General features: G+C 48.2%; 1 protein-coding gene and 1 long non-coding RNA gene across 2 annotated transcripts in view; one reads left to right on the forward strand and one right to left on the reverse strand.

Annotated features, from left to right (window-relative positions):
* LOC148758839 (uncharacterized) overlaps positions 1 to 4,359 on the reverse strand; it is a 32,594-nt gene extending 28,235 nt beyond the window's left edge. The window contains exons 1-2 of the long non-coding RNA XR_016020329.1: positions 4,202 to 4,359; positions 1,845 to 1,931 (exon numbers count right to left, since the gene is read on the reverse strand). This is a non-coding gene — a long non-coding RNA (uncharacterized LOC148758839). The remainder of the gene's footprint in view (positions 1 to 1,844; positions 1,932 to 4,201) is intronic.
* The window catches only part of BTBD9 (BTB domain containing 9), a 397,135-nt gene that overhangs the window by 362,907 nt on the left and 15,089 nt on the right, over positions 1 to 19,139 (forward strand). Inside the window, exon 10 of the mRNA XM_074332880.2 lies at positions 9,379 to 9,457. Coding sequence (XP_074188981.1) covers positions 9,379 to 9,457 — 79 coding nt within the window. The remainder of the gene's footprint in view (positions 1 to 9,378; positions 9,458 to 19,139) is intronic.

The following is a 19,139-nucleotide window of genomic DNA, read 5'->3' on the forward strand; positions in this document are numbered from 1 at the left end:
CCCTCACAGACAGTGCCATGTGAGCTGGTACATTGTCGTGATGCAAGAGCCATGAATTGTTGGCGAAAAGTTCAGGTCATCTAACTTTTTCACGCAGCCTTTTCAGCACTTCCAAATAGTAAACTTGGTTAACTGTTTGTCCAGTTGGTACAAATTCATGAATTGTTCCTCTGATGTCAAGAAAAGTTTAGCAACATCATTGCAAGAAGCTCGTGAGCTTGTCAGACCTGGTATACTTACGCTCTTCCTGTCCCCATCTTCCCACTCCAGGTAGGTCACTGTTTTCCGTTGTATCATTCACCACAGCCATAGCACGGCTATGTAACTGGCGTTCAGAGCTAAGCCACATACTCTGTTATGATCACCTTTCTTTGTTCATTCATTGTTTTTCCTGGGGTTAAAAATGACTTCGTATTATATTTCTAGATAGAGATAGATGCAGCACGAATTCTTCCCCCTAACTTTGGTCAGACCCGAATTCCCTGAACCTGGTCTCACATGTCTGGTAACTCAGGTTGTTTGTCCCACTAGAGAGGGCCTTTTGGAGCCCCCACTGTCCCTCTGCATCTGGGCCGGTTGCTGTTCCCTATCATCCCAGAAGTCCCCTCTCCTCTGTTCCATGCCAGATCCTCTGTTTTCTGGATTCCATAACTTTCTTTGCCTTTGTTTCATACTTTGTTTTTGGGGAGCATGTTTTCCAGTAGTTTTTTGTGAATGCCCTGGAGGTGAATTTTTGAGATTTATGCCTGAATGAAAGTTTCTTTGTTCTGTCCTAATACTTGATGATAGTCTGACTGGGAATAGTCCTCTGGTTGGGAACTAATTTTCCCCTCAGCATTTGTTAGATAGGTGCAAAAGTAATTGCGGTTTAAAGGGTTAAAAATAATTGCAAAAACTGCAATTACTTTTGCACCAATCTAATAGACCAAAGGGCTCCATTATCTTCTAACTCCCAGTGTTGCTTTTTAAAAATCTCATGTGAGGGGAGGCCGGTTAACTCAGTTGGTTAGAGCGTGGTGCTGGTAGCACCAAGTTCAATCTCCACATGGGCCACTGTGAGCTGCGCCCTCCTAAAATAAGAAAGAAAGAAAAACAAAATCTCATGCGATTCTGATTCCTATGTCTTTATCTTGACCTGCTTTTCAGAAGCATTTAGATCTTCTAAAGTTTCATACACTTTGGTGTGGGTGTTTTCTCATTTATTGTAGTCGCCCCTTTAACTTGGAAACTTCAGTCCTTCAGATTTGGGAAAATTTCTCATGCTACTTTGACAATTTCTAGCTCATATCTTCTCCACTCTTTTGTTCTAGAACATCTACTAATTGGATAGTGGACCTGTTGGTTTGATTCTGTCATTCTCTTCTTATCCTTTTTCTTCTACTTTCTGTCTTTGTCATTTTGTTTGACATTGGGGGAAATTTCCTCAACTTAAGCTTCTAACTATTTTTGAATTATTTATTTCAACTCATCGTTTTAATTTATAAGAGCGTGTCCTTGCTCTCCGAGTATTCCTTTTCCTATCATTTTATTCTTATTTCAACATGCAATAATACTTTCTTTTATCTTTCAGGAGGTAACACAGGGTTTTTTTTCCTGAAGTTTTATTCTGCTAACTGAATTATATCTATATCCTCTGAGTTATTTTTCCTTTCTGTTTGCTTTTGGTCTCTATCTTTCATGTTAGACTCTTTGATGGTCTTGCCTGGCTGTTTACCTTTAAAAGTTAGGTACTGAGAAAGCTGTCTGGAAGCTTTTTGTATGTGGATGGTTTTGTGGGCTTCATTGAAGGTCGTCAGACAGGAATCAGATGTCTCAGTGGGAAACCCCTGCCCATTCATTCTTACCCATCACTGGCTGCCTTCTGCTCCTCCTCACTGGGACGCTCTTCCCGCTGCATGGCCACTTCCTCCATAGGTCTCAGCTCAGTGTCACTGTACCAGAAAGAACGTCCTTGAATATGTTACCTAAAGCAGTGTGTCCCTCCCAGTCCACTGACACTGCTTCCTGTTTCTCCATAGCCCTTCTTTAACTCTGATAAATTTGTCTCTTCCACTAGAATGGAAGCTTTGTGAGAGCAGAACTTAAAACAGGGCCTATTCCATAGGAAGCACTTGATAAATATTGATGGCAGGAAGAATGCACAGAAAGAAGGAAGGTAGACCAGTATCTCTATGTCTTTCCTCTTGGGCTGGCCAGTCTCCATAGAGAGCCTGCAGTCTCCTGCCTGGGGGTGGAGGTTGGATCACAGAAGCCTGAATGCCGAGGGAGGGAAGGGGCCTAGAAGTTTCCATCTGGCACATTGACGTCCATGTAGTGCCTCCCTTTTGCCCCCTTCAGGTTCCCGCCCTCTGCTGTGCCTGGCGTCCCCAGAGTCCAGACCCTCTGTTCAAGGACTCCCGAGTAAAACCCGTCTCCTGCCAGGGGAGGGGCTCCTCCCCACGATGCAGGAAGAAGGGGAATTGGTGATCCACCTGCTCCTTTTACCTGCTTTCAACTCTTGGTTCCGCCCCTGGAGCACCCTCATCCCCAGAGGTGGCTGGGGCTCGAGGACATGAGCCTTTTTCGGGTTCTGCGGGCAAATCCACTTGCTTCCTGTGTGTTTTCTCTCTGCGGTGTCGACACACAGAGTTGGGAACATCTCCTCATCCCTTCTCTGTCCTGTGCCCGTGTGTGTGTTTATTGTAACACATACATTTGATACGAAACATTTATTAAACTTCCTTCCTGTCCTTTTAGTGGAGAAAGCAAAGATTAACCCTTCTGCCCTGTTTTACTGCAGTTTGGCCAGATGCTTTCGTGTTTTCATCTCCCCACTGTCCAGCAGGTCTGCTACAGAAAATTCTGACATTTGCATTCTCTTTATAGCATAGGCAGCAGAGACCTGTAATTTGCAAGAGCTGAACAGACCAGGCACCCTTGACATAGGATCCACAGAATCCCCGGAGAAGGCAGGACAAGGCTTAGGGTGGAAAGCCATTCTCGGTGTTCCTTTCTCCTGTAGCCCTGAGGGCCTGTGCGGTGTTTCTCCCAGAGCCACTCACACAGACCCTGCACTTACAGATGGCGGCTCCGCTCCTGCCCCACCCGCCCTCTCCAGGCCTCTGCTCACTCCGACAGAGGCGCAGCTGTCTGATGGCAGCGCCACCTGGCAGATCCGCACTCCTACCTGGGAACCACTCCACCTTTCTCCCTAATTTTTATATTTGCAGTTTATTTAATTCCACCTCTGGCAAATTCTTTCTCACATAAACACAGACATGGTTTTAATCCCTTTGTTCTCCCTCTTTTCATTTATTTCAAGAACTATTTAAAATACAGAAAAGAATAAAAAGCAATAGAACATTCTCTCACATACTCATCCCCAGAATTGACTGTAGTGAATATTTTTCACATACACTTAAAGTATTTTTTATTTTGATCAAATAAATAAAACATTCCAGTTAATGTGGGAATCAAAAGACTTTGCTCCCCAAAAGCAATCCTCAAAAGCAATCCTGTGCTCCCCAAAAGCAATCCTGTTCCCCACCCTCTCCTCAGAGACAACCACTGTCATGAATTCAGCGTATCCCCTTCCAGAATATTTAAAAAGTATTGTACAAGCATGTGTGTTTTTCTGAGTAACGTGTACGGTTTTGTGTGTGTATAGTCCCACACTGGACGTGGTGTCCTCTGCCTTGCTTGTTAGTAAACCTTGTGTGGTTTAGATCTCTCCACCGTGATATATATGGAGAGAAGGAGCACCCTCGGAGCCTCTTCTCCTGTTGTCCATGTAAGTGAATATAAAGATATAATGATAACAGCCAACGGTTACGGTGTTGTACCATATGCCACGCACTGTTTCCTCACTGGATCCTCATACTCCTAAATGTAACGGCTCTACTGTTATCACCCCAGTTTCACACAGGAAACTGTGGCTTTAGGGAACCGTCCTTTGCCTGAGGTCAGCTCGTAATACACGAGTGTGTGTGATCTCCAGCCACAGAGGCTAGACACCAACTCGTAGGTGAGGTGTCGGTCATACTCTGGGACGCAGGTGACAGTGAACAGTCAGGGCCCCAGCCTCTCAATCACTGGAAAGGTTCTCACTGTGACCTTTGGTGGACAGACTAACCATCACTAAAGCACAAACTAACCATCACTAAATCTAGCTTCCGTGGTTGACTCGAACCTGGTGGCTCTGGGACGTTGACAGATAACTTACCTTCTCTTTCTGCCGCGTCCACACCTCTGAAATGGGCCTCTGCTTGGCCGTTCACCTGCCAGCAGACCGTGCTGGGAACCAGATGAGATCGGTCATGATGATGGAAAGCACTTGGGAAACCACACAGTGGTCTGCAGAGGGGAGGCTTTTAGGAGCACGGGCTGTGGCTGCTTTTTCACCCTCCTTCTCCACAGCCCACCCCCATGGTTTTATATTCATTACAGTGTTCAATCCTCATTCCTCAAGCAGCAGCTTTACAGAGATTGTTTTAAAGCTCTTGTTGTTTTTTCTGGCTTGTTTAATTACTACTGTGCCAACATCATTTTTTTCTTCCTTTTTTTAACTTCATATATATCATATTTCAGCCTCATTGTGGGTTAAATTAAGTTTTATGGGTGGGCCTGGGAACCCAATCAAAATGTATAGCTTTATTTCTCTGGAAAAATTGCTTCCAAGCTTCAAACAACTAATTATAAGGGAAGTTTTGGAACACCACCAATTTGTAAGTTGGGACCACCGTACTGTTTGCAGTGTTTTCTAATTAGTTCATGGAAGGATAGCTGATCTCTCCACAGAGATGGTACACTTCTTAAGGGCAAGTACTACCTCTTGCCTGGATGCCCCTTAGCACCCGGCAGGTGCCAAGCTTAGGAGTGTGTTCAACAAACACTGGTTTCGTTCCTCCAAAGCCCGGCTGCCTGTCGGCCTCCAGGAAATGGGCGCTGACGGCGGTGCCTTGGGCTGCTTGGAACCTCTGCAGTAGTCATTAAATCACACACTATCAAACCTGGTGGCTCACAGGGAAGTGGCATGTCTTGTCAGGGTTCATTTGGCTGAATGGTAATTACAGTAGTAATAACAATATCAACTATTGGGGTTTTTGGCACCTGGTATATGCCAGCACTGTTCTAGATGTTTTACACTTATTAAAGAATTTAATCATCACCAAAGTTTTATATAGTTATTGTCCTCATTTTACAGATGAGGAGACTGAAGCCCAGAGAGGTTAAGCAGTTTGCCTAAGGTCACAGAGCTGATAAAAATACAAAAGTGAAATTCAAACCCAAGCAACCTGTCCACCACTAGGCCATACTGCCTCTCATCCCTGAAAGGCCAGGATTAAAACCTGCTGTCTTTTTTTTTTTTCCTTTCCATCACCATGTATTTGATCCCCTTTACCCTCACCTTCCATCCCCCTCCCCCGTACCCTGTGGTAACCCCTAAACTATTGTCTGTGTCTATGAGTTTTTGTTTCTTCATTTGTTTGTCTTCTTCTTTTGTTGTTTTCAGTTTTATATACCGCATATCAGTGAAATCATATGGTTCTCTGCTTTTTCTGTCTGACTTATTTCGCTTAGCATAATAATCTCAAGAGCCATCCATGTTGTCGCAAATGACACTATTTCATCTTTTCTTATGGCAGAATAGTATTCCATTGTGTATATATACCACCACTTCTTTATCCATTCATCTATCGAAGGACACGGTTGTTTCCATGTCTTGGCAAGCATAACTAAAGCTGCAATGAACATTGGAGCACACGTGTCTTTATTTATAAATGTTTTCAGAGTTTTTGGGTAGATACCCAGGTGAGGGATTGCTGGGTCATACGGTAATTCTATTCGTAATTCTTTGAGGAACCTCCACACTGCCTTCCATAACGGTTGCACCAGTCTGCATTCCCACCAACAGTGTATGAGGGCTCCTTTTTCTCCACAGCCTCTCCCACACTTGTTACTATTTGTCTTGTTGATGATAGCCATTCTGACTGGGGTGAGGTGATATCTCATTGTGGTTTTTATTTGCATTTCTCTGATGATTAGTGATGTTGAGCATTTTTTCATATGTCTATTTACCATCTGTATGTCCCCTTTGAGAAATGTCTCTTCAGGTCCTCTGCCCATTTTTCGATTGGGTTGTTTCTTTTTTGTTTTTGAGTTGTATGAGTTCCTTATGTATTTTGGATATTTGCCCCTCATCAGAGGTGTAAAACCTGCTGTCTGGACTGTCACCCCTCCCAACTGGAAATACCTTGCATAGCAATACAGTGCTGGTGTTTTCACTTGCTTCGTATCATGCGATCTGTATTAAGTAAGCTAGGTACATTTTTCAGTGCTTACATATACATTCTACCAAATTCAAACAGCACGAAAGGGCAGTAAATGTCTCTTGAAATCCTTCTGTCCAAAGCTAAAATCTTGACACCACTTTGGCAAATATTCTTCCAGACGTCGCCTCTGAATACCTATGTGTATAGGTGCCTGTCTGCAGTGTAATGGAATTGGCACCTCATTCTGGATGCATTTCCGTAACCAGGGGGTGGTATTATTTGTCAGCTGTGGATACATGAGGAAATTACAGCTCAGGAAAGGGGACTGACTTGTCCAGTGGAGAGGTAGCAAGTGCCAAGGTGGGGACATCAACCGTGGGTGAGTTTTTACGGTCTGCGGTGTCAGTTCTCAAAGCAAAGGCCACGTGTATTTTTTGACACCCATCGCACCTGTGCAGACACTTACTCCCAGTACCAGGTCCTGCTCTGAACTGAGTGGGTGCCGTGCCCAGAATGCTCTAGTCTTCTGGGAGTGTTGCCTACTCAAAAAGAGATTCGGGGTACTTGGCAAGTAGAAATATTTATACAGGTTTCAATAAAAATGGCCGTTGAGCTTTTGTGTCGACTAACTGATGGTGGCAGTTTCCTGGCCCTGTGAAACCTTGGCTGAGGCAGCCTCCTTGGAGATTGCACAGTGATTGTAAATGTGGCCCTGACGTGACCATGATGGTTCCAGTGCCACCTACCATTTCCCCGTCCAGCGGCACTGAAAGTTGTTTTGAAGAATTTGAAGGAAAATGGAATCTGATATTTTGAGAGGGAGAGATGCTCATTACCTCATCCTAACCAACTTCCCTTCTTACTGGTGCTTTGGTCTTAGGGTTGGTATCCAGTTTTGCTGAAAATGAAATCATCTGTTCAACTCTCAGGCTGTGTTAGTGAAAATGAACTCTAATGTGATTAGGTATTAATGTAATGTAATGGAGGATTGGTATTAAATTGAGGCCTTCTGATCTTATTACTCCACAAATGCTCCCTCCTGCTCAGGCTGAGGCCCTGCCAGCCCTGCCTCCCGAAGCAGAAGTGAGGGGCAGTGGTGCCAAAGCCCCTGAGCCCACTGCAGGAGCCTGGGGTAGGGGGAGAAGGGCAGACAGGCAGACGGTGCGAACTGCAGTGCGTGAGAGGCGGGAGACGGGCTGCGGGCCCAGCCCTGCCCAGGACGGCCCACCCGAGGCCTTGCTTCCCTCACTGCCTGGGCGTCCGCGTGTGTCTTGTGGAGGCAGGAGGGGCTGCACACTGGAGGCATAACTCTGGGCCTGCCTGGGCTCTCAGAGCCACAAGGACCGTGAGCTTACAAGTGTCAGATGTCACCCTTATATCCAGAAGCACTTGAAGATTTTCTCTGATAGGCCTAGGACTAGAAAGCTAAGAACAAAACCTTTACCTCCTTCATTCCTAGCCCCTCTCTACCCGTCGTCTATTTTGTGAAACTGATTTGAACCTAACAGTTGTCACTGGCTGTTGTCACTGATCCTAGTTCTGTTTCCCTTTCCTGGAGGAGCGGTCTCAGCAGCAGGCGGTGGGCCCGTTTTGGTGTGTGCCGTAGCTTCCTACAGCAGCGGGCATGAGACTGATGCCCCACGCAGTGTGGGCAGCTCACTTCCCAGACCTGCCAGGAGGACATGAGTCTGTCGTCAGTCACACAGCTTAGCTAGGAAGGGAGAGCGAGGCCTGTGAGAGCCCAGGCCCAGTGTGGACGCCCCACAGGCCCCAGCCTGCCCAGCAGACTCCCCAAAAGAGCCACATGGGTCTGGGAGCAAAACAGTCCCCGAAAGAGCAAACAGGCCAAGAGTGCCAACTCTGGGGATGGTCAGATGGCATCACCTTCATGTATGAATAATAGCATTTTTACAAGGATGGCGATTTTTCTTGCGCTGTTTCCAGAAAACTGCTTGCAGAGGCACAGACTTTGCACACAGGATGGTAACGACTTTTTAATGACCTTCAGGGGCCTGGTGTCCAGGCAGCAGTGAATCAGTCTCAGTGGGAGGCTCCTAGCGAGAGAGAAGATGGAACACCTGAAGCCAAAGGGGGAAAAACAAACCACAGATACATATATTTTCTTTGGTAGCATTACTTGGTAATTAGACAATTACAGGAAACAGCTTCCCAGCAGCTGGCATTTCCACGGTGTGAGCGGAGGAGGGAAGGCAACTGTGAACTCCTCACATTTATTATAGGAAATATTATTGGCGTTTACAGTCTGGGTGCCACGCTGTCCTCCAGTGCGTCCTGATGAGCTGTGTGGGGTAAGCCCAGAGCAGAGCCCCCCTCCCAGGTTTGTTTAAGGCCTGCTCTGCTGGGCTTTAAAGGAGTTGGCCCAGCCCCTGGTAATTGATGAGGAATTGCCTTTAAAATATTGGGGCTGCTTTGGGTCCCACCCAGGGACTGGGCAGTCCTGAGAGTAAACCGTCTGGGGGATGCGTTTGGAAGCTGGAACAGGTCGGGTAGGGGCCTCTTCTTCCCCAGGTGCTATCACTTGCATGGGTGGTGGGAGGGAGATCAGAGAGAAGAGCCCAGGGTTCACACTGCAGTGAGGGACCCCCACGTCTCTGACCGCAGTGCCGGGAATCCACAGCCACCCCTTGCCCTGCCCTCCCTCGCCCACGTTCCTGCCCTGATCCTTCCCAGAACCCTCCAGTGAAGTCACTGTTCCCACTCGGACTCCTCCATTCAGCCGACCGTGCTCTGAGGCAGGCCTGGTTTCACAGCGGAGAAAATGTGTTTTATGAACTCCCGCCAACCCTGATCACTGTTACACGGCCTCACTCTTGTCACAGTATGAGCTTGGTCTGCGCTTAGGGCTTGTTTATGGAGAGCTTTATGAGGACCCCAGTCACCTTCACAGAAGGGGAGGAGTGCCGCCTTGCACGAGAGTGGAGGCTGTGAATGGGCCACGAGGGACTTGCTGCCCCCTCGGCCACACATCAGGCGCTGCCCCGTCGCGTCCCCCACCCTCCTGCAGCACTGGTCTCCCGGTGACAGGACAGCAGCCCCTCCTCTCTAGTTTGCAGGCAGGGCTCCCTGTGCCATCGAACCCGGCCAACGCTTGTGCTTCCTCTCACAGGTCCTGGCAATCAGTAACTTTTGAAAGACAGCCCGCCTCCTTCATCCGAATCGTTGGAACACACAACACAGCCAATGAGGTAAGGGTCTCCTTTCTTGAAAGATGCTGTGACATTTCATGGTGCACAGGTAAACGCTGCATCCCGAGGTAAGTGGAACTGTTTGTTCCACCCGCTAATGGCCTGGTGTTCAGACAGCTTGGTGCAGAAGGAAGCCCTGCTCTTGCACAGTGGGGGTATCATTATCATTTCTGAATGTCTCTTCACCGGCACATGAAAGCCAACTCCTATGGCTTTGCTTTCTCCTACCCGCCTCTGCGGAACTGGCAACCATGGAGACCTTGAGAGGTCAGATGCCCTGTCCTCAGTCCTCCGTTGGCCCGTCCCAGTCGGCGGCTCCCTCAGACGTCCCTGGATCTCTGTGGTGTTCAAGACCCCCAGCCCCAGGGGGCGACATGGTGCCCAGTTGCTGGTTTCCTGTCTGCCTACTCAGTCCTGCGGGCTGCACGTGAATGTTGATGAGCGAGCCTACCCCGTCCAGGCCTGCTCCCAGGGCCAGGCAGTCATTCCATGGACCTTGCTGTTGTTGGTCGATGTTCCCTCACCTTCGGATTTAGTGAGGGAAGAGTGGGCAGGTTGTTTCCTCCCATATTTGGTCCCCATGGTCAGGGCAGCAGTCAGGTGAGGAACCTGAGCCTCAAACATTGCCGTGCTGTTTTGTGTGGAATGGAAATGGCTCAGGAGAAGGGCACTGGGTTCAGGAAGGCGCTAATAGTCATCGCACCAGGACAGCAGACTAAAGCAGAACCGAGCCAGGCTCACCTGAACTGTCGTTCCCTTAACATGGATTCCCATTGGGCTCACAGAGGCACTCAGGATTCACTCACAACTTAAGGTGAGAATAGCATCCGTTTCCATTTTGAGTTTAAACAATCAGAGTTAATTACCTTTTCTGTTCTTCAGTGGGTGTTGAGCAAGCACACGTGGGGATGGTGGGTATTAAGCCAATGGCCATGCTATTGACGTAGTCTGCTCATGTCACACTTTCTGTCCAGTCATATGAGTTTAGTGTGGACCTCTGAAGGACCGCTGATTAGACAGGAATTATGAGCAACAATAAGGTTGAGACTTAGGAGGTAACTGAATGGCATAAAAAATAGTAACAGCTCTGCATTTTCACTGTAGTGTGATCTTTCTCAGATCCAAAGGGACCAGCTTCCGGGTGGGCAACCAGGGCAGCTGCACAGAGCCCCATGCCTGGATGAGCTCTGTGCTAGGGGTACAGCGCCCTGCAGCCATCTGGAAGTTCTTAGCGATGTTACCTTTGAATTATTTTGTTTAATAAAGGAAGCCCCCAGGGTCAGTGGGGCACCCACCCAGTTTCTGGAGCCTCAGCTCTGCCCCTTCTCAGCTTCCCAGGAAGGGTCCTCAGCTACCCACTCCCTGTCCCCAGTGCCTGAACCTGCCCAGGCTCCCCCTCCTCAGCCTGCCCCACAGCCACTGCCACCCTCCACTCTCAGTGGGGCCCTGGCCTGTTTGCAGGGAAGGTCAGGGAAGGCATGAATCCTACATGTGAGTCACCCGACGAGGCCCCTGGCACCTTGAGCGTCTTCCCTGGTCTAAGGAGGTCCCCTGTGCCCAAGGGAATGCAACATCAAACAGCAAATGAAAATCCTTGACAACTCAAGAGAGAGACTGAAAAAAAAGCTTTTTCCTGCTTTTCGAACAAGAGGCTCCATGTTTTCACTTTGCCCTGAGCCTTGCACGTGACATAGCTGGTCCGAGATTCATACAACTATGTTTGTTGAATCAGAATTTTCCAGAGCACATTGAGATGTTTCTGGTACTTCAAAAAACATTTTAAAAAGTGAAAATATTGGGATAATTTATATTCATTTTTGCCTTTTTATTTATTTAAAATAAAAACAATACACACCCAGAATGTATTTCTTACAGAGAACAACTTGTAAACTGAATTCTGAAACTTTTTCTCTTACCTCTTCATTTCAAAATAAACATGAAAATTATAAAAGCCATTATTTTTAAAGCATAAAATTAAAGAATTCTAAACATCAGATCATAAAAGCATTTTTTATTTTTTTTGATGATGTAACAAAAGAAAAATTTGAATCTGCATTTTTAATACATAATGATCCCCAAACCAAATATCATATTTTTTGAAATTTTGCCAATAAATCCCAATTTTTCTAACCACTTAAACTTAGGTTAAATTAATTATGTATATATTATTAAATTGGAAAACCATCTAAATTTATCTTTTCATAACAATATGTCAAGCTAAAGTGAAATATTTTTCACTTGCAGTCACTTGTTTCTTATATTAAGGCATCATAAAAAGGACCAAATTTTTCTTTATCTCCTAAATGGGGCTCTGCAATTATGTATTACAATAGAAAGCATGCTCAACTTAGAGAAGGCTGGGAAGCACTGAAATGAGTCTGACTAGGGTGTTTTTCCAGCTCAGTCCCAAGCTCATCACCTCAGGGACAAGATGAAGAATAATCCCCATAGACCTCTAACGTTGGAGTTCAAGGTCTTCTCTCCTCTGATGAGTTTCCCAAAACTATATGTGCAGGGAGCCCCAGCCACTTTGGACCAGTTAGTTTGGAGACTGAACCAGCCAGTAGGAATGGGTTCGCTGGTCAGTCACCAACTGGTGATCTGTTGCATTTGGCCGAGGAGCAGCTTGCTTGGCTGCCTTAGTGAATGAATCAGTTATTGATCAGGAAAAGAAGCTTCGATGTAGTGTTGCCGGCTGTGAAACATCTTAAATCATAAAATAAATAGTGACCAGGATCATAAGGCAAGATCCATAAATTGTATCATTCTCAGCATACAAGAAAGCACAAAAAAGTTGAATTTCACTGGGCATCAAGCATAAACAGAGGGTGCCAAAAAAATGTATACACATTTTAAGAAAGGAAAAAACTATTAAAATTATAATACTCAACATATACCGATAACAAAAGATACATACAAGTCATGTGTATGCATTGTTCTGGCGCCCCCGGTATAGCAAACCTTCGAAGGAATGTGCTTCACTGCAGCATAGCTGGATTTGAGGACGTCATTTGGAAGAAGTAGCATCACCTACCTTAGGCACGGCGGGAGTGGGTGTAAGTCGGTGTGAGGGACAGGGGCTGCATTAAGGAGGGGGAGGTGACATGGGTTGGTCGGGCAGGACTCCTGGCAGAGGCAGCCCTGAGGAAGCACCGCGATGGCACAGATGGCTGGGGAAAGGAGGCTGGGGCGGAGGCAGGAAACCAAGATGGCGGGGTTCCATGCTACCCGGATCCCTGGTCCCACGGGAGTGACAACCATGCCATCAGAAAATGAGGGGCAGAGCACCTTCTCACAGTGGAGGACATGTAGAGGGGAGGCAGGGCTTCCTCCGTCTGTCATTGTTTGTTTGCCAAGCGACACCCGCGGCCTCCATTTAGTCAGAGCCAGGACCTGTTTCCCTTTAAACATGGATGTTTACCCACCCGGAGACTTTGTGCCAATTTCAGAAGCATAGGTGGACTTGGTTTTTAGCATGGAACATGTCTGTGTGATGATAACAGAAAGAGAAATGTGGGTGAATAAACTGCCACATCTCCCGGATAAGACTGCTTTCTGCAGGTGGCGCCCCATCCAGAGAGGGAGGGTCAGAGCAGGGCACAGCAGGGAACGTGCAGCTTGAGGAGCATTCAGAGTAGGTGGGGTTGGGCTGTTCTGGCAGAAGGTGGAAAGTGGCCTGCATGGTGTGGAAGTGGCCAGAGCTGCTGGCAGCTCTGCGACTGTGGCAAGGGAAACCACGCCCACCTCTACACCTCCGGCTATTGGAATAGCGGAGCCTCCCGCACTAAACCAGATCGGGATTTCTTGCCCGATGTAGGTATGTGTCTGTCTTGCTCCGGTCGGCCAACACGCAGGGCCCAGCGCCTCTCTGCTGCATGTTAATTTCCCTCACTTCTCTCCCGCCGGCCAGGGCCCGCTCTCAGGTGACAGACCCTTGGCCGGCTGTGAAGATTCAGATTTCTTGACCACCTGTTTTGGCACACTTCTGATTTCCTGCGGCATTTCATCCCTCTCCTCTGGGAAGTGTATGTCTGCTGCTGGCACCTGTGTTTCATCTTCCTTTGGGAGCACTGCAGCAATGAATTCAGTTAATTTTTACCTACGTTTATAACTTCTGTCGATAAATTCCCTAATGCTTACCTCTTAAAAGCTGTACCACTTCCCTCAGTGACCTCCTGCTCCAAGGATGACTAGGTGTCATCCTTGTCATTTATGTTAACTTCTGAGAACATTTTCCTTTGGTTTTCTGTGTGTGTGTGTGTGTGTGTGTGTGTGTGTGTGTCTGTCTGTCTGTCTGTCTGTCTCTGGCTCTGCTCCTCTCGCTGCTCTGGACGCTCCCCTGAGTTGCCATATTCCGCACGTCGCGCACTTGCCTCCTTTACCCGTGGCCGCCTTCTTGCACACCCTCCCTGCCCACTCGCAGCGTATCCTTTGTCTTCCCCTCACACTCGGCACTAGATGGCAGGCACATGTCAGTTTGTCTTCCAGCACATCCACCCTCTCTTCTGCTCTCCTTCAGTTGTTTTCATTCACTGGCTTCTCCCCAGTGTCTGTAGCCAAAAAGGTCCTTCTCGCCTGTTTCCTCAGCTGCTTCCTGGGGTCTCCATCACCAGCTCAGCAGTCGCGTGCTCGTTCCAGCCCACCTGCCTCAGTGGCTAATCGACTCTGAGCGACTCAGGAGGCAGACACTGCTCCCCTTTCTAAGTCTCTCTTGTCCAAAACAAATTAGAAACCAGGCCTTGGTGACAACACCGCCCGTGTCCCAGCAGATCTGTTTCGCTCCAGGGGCCACAGAGCCACACTGGTTCTGACGCAGCGCCTCCCATGGACCCGTCCTTTTCATTCCATGAATTACCTAGAACAGTGGTCTTTCCCACTCCTCCATCCTTAAGGAGAGCAGCCTGGGCCCAAGGAGACCTGTCTGTGGACCCATGAAAAGAAGTTAATGTATTAAAAGAAATAGAAGTTACGCCTATTTTTGGTTTTTGTTTTTGGGGTTTTTGTGTGTATGTGTGTTTGGGTTTGTTGTTGTTGTTGTTGTTGCTGTGGCTTTTGTGAAAACCTGCATTTAAGAGCAAGCTTTGGAATGATTTTTCCTAGGCAGGGAGCTCAGGGGGCTGAGCAGCCCCAAGGGTTAAAAAGGACCAGGAACAACTAACTCTATGCCTCATACAAAGCCTGGGCTCCTGCTCACGAGAACCCACGTGAAAGCTTTTGCCAGTCAGTAACAGAAACTAAGGGTGGTATTGACAGTCTGTAGGCAGCTCTCAGCGTTCCATTTGCTTATCGAATTTATGTAGCTGAGGAGAGAGGCTGTGTCATATTCATCTTGGTATCCTCGGCACCAAGCATGGGCCTGGCAAGTCGCAGAGCACCTGCCAGCTGAATGAGTGAATGAATCATTCGGTCTGTCCATCCCTCTCTCCCTCTCCCCATCATCAGCCAAACAAAGAAAAAGAATTAGTAATTCAGCGTCTCATCATCGAGAGACCATGGCATTCAGAGGCAGTGTTTCTGTTGTCATACTGAGGAGCTTCCTAAACCAGGAAATTTTGTAAATGGAAAAGTACGTGTGCCAAATACCTCAGCATCTCCTACTTTAGGGCCCTTATAATAATAATTATTATGACTACTATTATTATAAATTATAATACCTGGCACTCACTGTGTACCAGGCCCTATTCCAAGCCCTTCATATTTATTATACTATGTAATCCTCATATGTGAAGTAGGTTCTGCTCTCCCTGCATTTTAATGAGGAGACTCAATACCAGGTGTCAGCAAAGGTGAGGGGCGATGGGCACTTCCCGTCCAGTGCAGTGGGGGTATGAACGGAAGCAGCCACTCTGGAGAACAGTTTGGTACAACCTACCAACGCTGAACACTCGCACACCTGCCCTGTAAACACTTACCTGTGTTTAGTCTCTAAAGAAACTCTTACACAATCTCAGGATGCGAGAACGAGGATGCTTGCAGCAGCACTGCTCATCCCAGACCCAAATGCGACCCCGTGCAACGGTGCGTCTGCGAGAGAAGGGACGAGCAAGTGTAGGACGCAGTTAGAGGGGCCGGTGCGATCTGTGTGACCCTAGACCCGAAAGTACGTGTGGTAGGATTACATTCATGTCAGTCTCCAAAAAAGGCAAACTAAACTAATTAAGGATGCATACACAGGTGGTAAAACTATTCTTTTTTTAAGCAGAGAAATGATCATTGTTATTAAAGCCAGAACTGTGGTTTCCTCGGGCGGCAGGGCTCGGATCAGGAAGGGCCACCGGGAGGGACCACAGGGGCCAGCAGAGCTCCTGATCTATCACCCATGTGGGGCTTACGTGGCGCTCACAGGTAATTCAGCAAGCCGTGCAAGTGTATTTCATGCGCGTTTTAGTGCATGGCTTTCACATTTAATGTTTTGCTTTAAGCAAAAAAGGGAAATGGATGAGGAAACTGAAGCTGAGCGACCTTAAGTGAGTGATTTGTACAAGGTCAGCCCACTGGTGAGTGGCAGAGCCCGGATTTGAACCCAGGCAGTCTGGCTCTTAGTATCCAGGCTGCTCCATCTCCCAAAAAGATATAATAAGTAGTAAAGCCACAGAAATGAGCCCCGCTCTGCCCTGGCCCGGTTATCTGAGTCACATGTTGGCGAGCAGATGTGTCCTGTAGGCAAGTTTGTGCGCAAGCCCGTGCTAGATCTAGGAGAGAAACCAAGGCAGCGCCCCTCCTTAGGGGAGCTGCGGCTTCACTGCCTGAGAGAGACCAACCCCCAGGAAGAGCGCTTGACCCTAGTGGCATTGCGAGTAGCAGTCAATGGTAGAGACGAAAGTGCAGTGGTGGGAACTGAATCAGGGGGGCTGGTGTGGATGGATGTAGGGGCCCGGGCCTGTGGAGGGGGTTCCTCATCTGTAAAATGGCCCTTGGGATTGGGTAGCCATGAAGGGGGTGGTGTGCGGAGGGTTTTGGAGGAGGAAGGGAGGGTGCAGGTCCTCCTCACAGGCTCGATGCTCGTTGGGTGGGGAATAGTCACCTACCCAAGAGCCTGAGAAGGACAGAGGCTGTGCACGAGCCGGCACCTGCAGGACTGAAAGTCTGCAAGTGGCTACTTGAGCTGCCCTCCAGGACCACTCAGCGCGGAGCCTGGAGTGAGGCACAACTTATTTACAGGCTTCTATCAGGCCGGTGAGTGGCTGTGGGCTCCCAGTGCCATCCTTGTTCCCATAGCAACATGTGGCTCTAGTGCAGAAAAAAACAAACAGGGAAACGGACTGTTTTTTATTAAAGCTCTTTCCTGGCGTAGTGATCATATTTCCCAGACTCCACCCTCAGGTCTGATCATGCTCTCTCTGGCTCCCCGAGGATTTCCCTGGCAGTATCTAGAGGATATCCTCTCAGGCCTGAAGGTGCACGTCAGTCACGCTGGCTCCCAAGGCCAGGGTTTTCAGCCGGCAGCACCAGAATTGACAGGGACCATCCTGGTGGCGGAGATACGGAGCCAGTGGATGGACAGGCAAGCCTCATCCCTCAGAGAGCTCATGATCAGCGCAGAGACCCCATTCCAGCCCTCAGACTCCAACATCTGCCACAGAGAACCCGGCAGTCCAGGGGTTGCATGCGGCAGTGATGGGCAAAGGGTACACACAGATAAAACCTGCTGGGGAATAGAAATCATTGAAACAAACCAGGTTTCAGACAGCACCTGGGTGCCCTGTGTGGTGTATGTGAGGCCGAGGTGGCATTTGCAAGGGCAGGACTAGGTGTGTGCAGAGAGAGGATAAGCACTGCAGCGGCAGAGCCCAGGGCCAGGCCAGGTAGGCCAGCCTGGCACCTGTGAATTTGTACAGTCGTCCTAGCAGGAGGCTTTGCCTGGCTCCCCCACTGCACCGCACTTCTTGAGGGCAGAGACCGAGTCGTGGTATCTTCATGTCCCAGCACCCAGCCCAGTGTCCAGCACACAGTAGCCCATCCATAAATCAGACTGGGGCCAGAGCTTTGGTGCAGGGTGCTGAGGGAAATCAGCTCTGAGGACTCACTGCTGACAGCCTGGATCTGAGGAATGAGGGAGAATGAAGATCTCACCATGGCTGTAATCCCCGTGACCTTGGAGAATCGGAGGGCTGTGATGGCTGTGAGAATGTCTGGAAGCATTTACTGGGAGAAAAATACAGGATGGGTGGGAGGTGGTTAAAGGTGAGCTTAACGTGGATTAAAGACTACACATGGTCAAGGTCAGGTGCCTCAGAAGAGTCAAGCTAAGAAGAAAGGAGGATGGAAAAGTAAGCCTGAGAAACAGGCATAATGCATGGGGCAGGAGGTGAGAGAGAGAAGTGGGTAGAAGGAAGGGCAGAGTCTCGGCACATGTGGACCAGGAGACCTCAGCACTGGCGGCAGCCACACCCTCCACCTGCTGTGTGACTCCCAGCAAGTCATTGCACCTCCCTGGCTCTCAGGACACTTATCTTTAAAATAAGGAGAATGAACTAGATCTTAAAGGTTCATTCCCAGTGAGACAGAAAAACAGCAGAAAAATATTTAATTTGTAGCATAATTATAACGGAAGACCTTTTTATAGGCATCTTTGTACTTAAATGTCTATTATGAAAGATTTTATTGGAAGAAGAGAGGGAAGGTGACACAACAGCAAGCACGTGTCATTGTTCCAAGCACTCTAGTCCTTATGCCTCTTGTATTGGAGCAGCGATAATTCTGCACCAAGCAACTGGCCCAGGAGCAGGTGCTCCCGGAACCTGAGCAGGTGAGTGCTGGGAGCCGCTGAGCAGTGAGATGAAGGGAGACCTCCGGCCTGTGAGGATAATATCAGACAGGTCCCACTGCTGAGCCAGCAATTAGGCGTTAGGCCTGAAATCTGCATGCAGCTGGAGCTCTTCAGACAGAACAGACGCACATCCCCTGGATGAGGTGAAAAACTACCCAGGAGGGCTGGGGCTGCGTGCACAGCCTTCCGGGGAGAGTGGGGCCATGCCGGGCTCTCTCAATGCCTGTCCAGCGGGAAGGGTCCTTGATAGGGCCACATCAACCAGGTCCTACCTGGGAACTAGGACATTTCCCTTCTTTTGTTCTTTCATTTTTCAACAATAAAAAGATACCTTCTGCCACTCCAGAGCCAAACTAATTAAGTAAGTGAATCGCTGCCCCTGGAACCCTAGGGTGTGTACACATAGGAAACAGAATCAGGAATTCGGGGCTGCCTGGGGTGATACATATTGGAAAGGCCCTTTTTCCAGAACGTTCCAAGCCATGGACTTTCAGTTATTTTTGGGTGCCCTGGCTGATGTGAATATGGGATAGTGACATTGGAAAGTTGCCATGTGTAAGCAGCGTCACCAAGAAACTTACTCGCATCCCATTAGAAGTGAATGCTGTGCAAAACGATTTGGTACCCCGCCATCCTAGGCAGTGCTGAAGACTGTTGCTCAGTCTGTATATGTCTCCCTGTGAAACGGGTTCCTCACCTGAAAACGATGTTTTGGGCTGTTTGGATGTCCATATATAAAATTCTGATTTATAAAAAGTGGTGTTTTGCTAGAAACATTTGGTCTTCATTTTTAAAGGAACCCAAATAAAATATCCCTGCAGTCTGTGGAGGGAGTCTTCTGCCCCTAAGAGGAGTGTAAGAAAGGTGTTAATTGTCACCATCATCAGAATCAGTTAAGTTTACTGGGCCGAG

The sequence above is a fragment of the Rhinolophus sinicus genome, chromosome 2 (assembly GCF_057876585.1).
Source record: "Rhinolophus sinicus isolate RSI-liver-muscle chromosome 2, RSI-T2T, whole genome shotgun sequence".
In the NCBI taxonomy this organism is placed as follows: domain Eukaryota; kingdom Metazoa; phylum Chordata; class Mammalia; order Chiroptera; family Rhinolophidae; genus Rhinolophus; species Rhinolophus sinicus.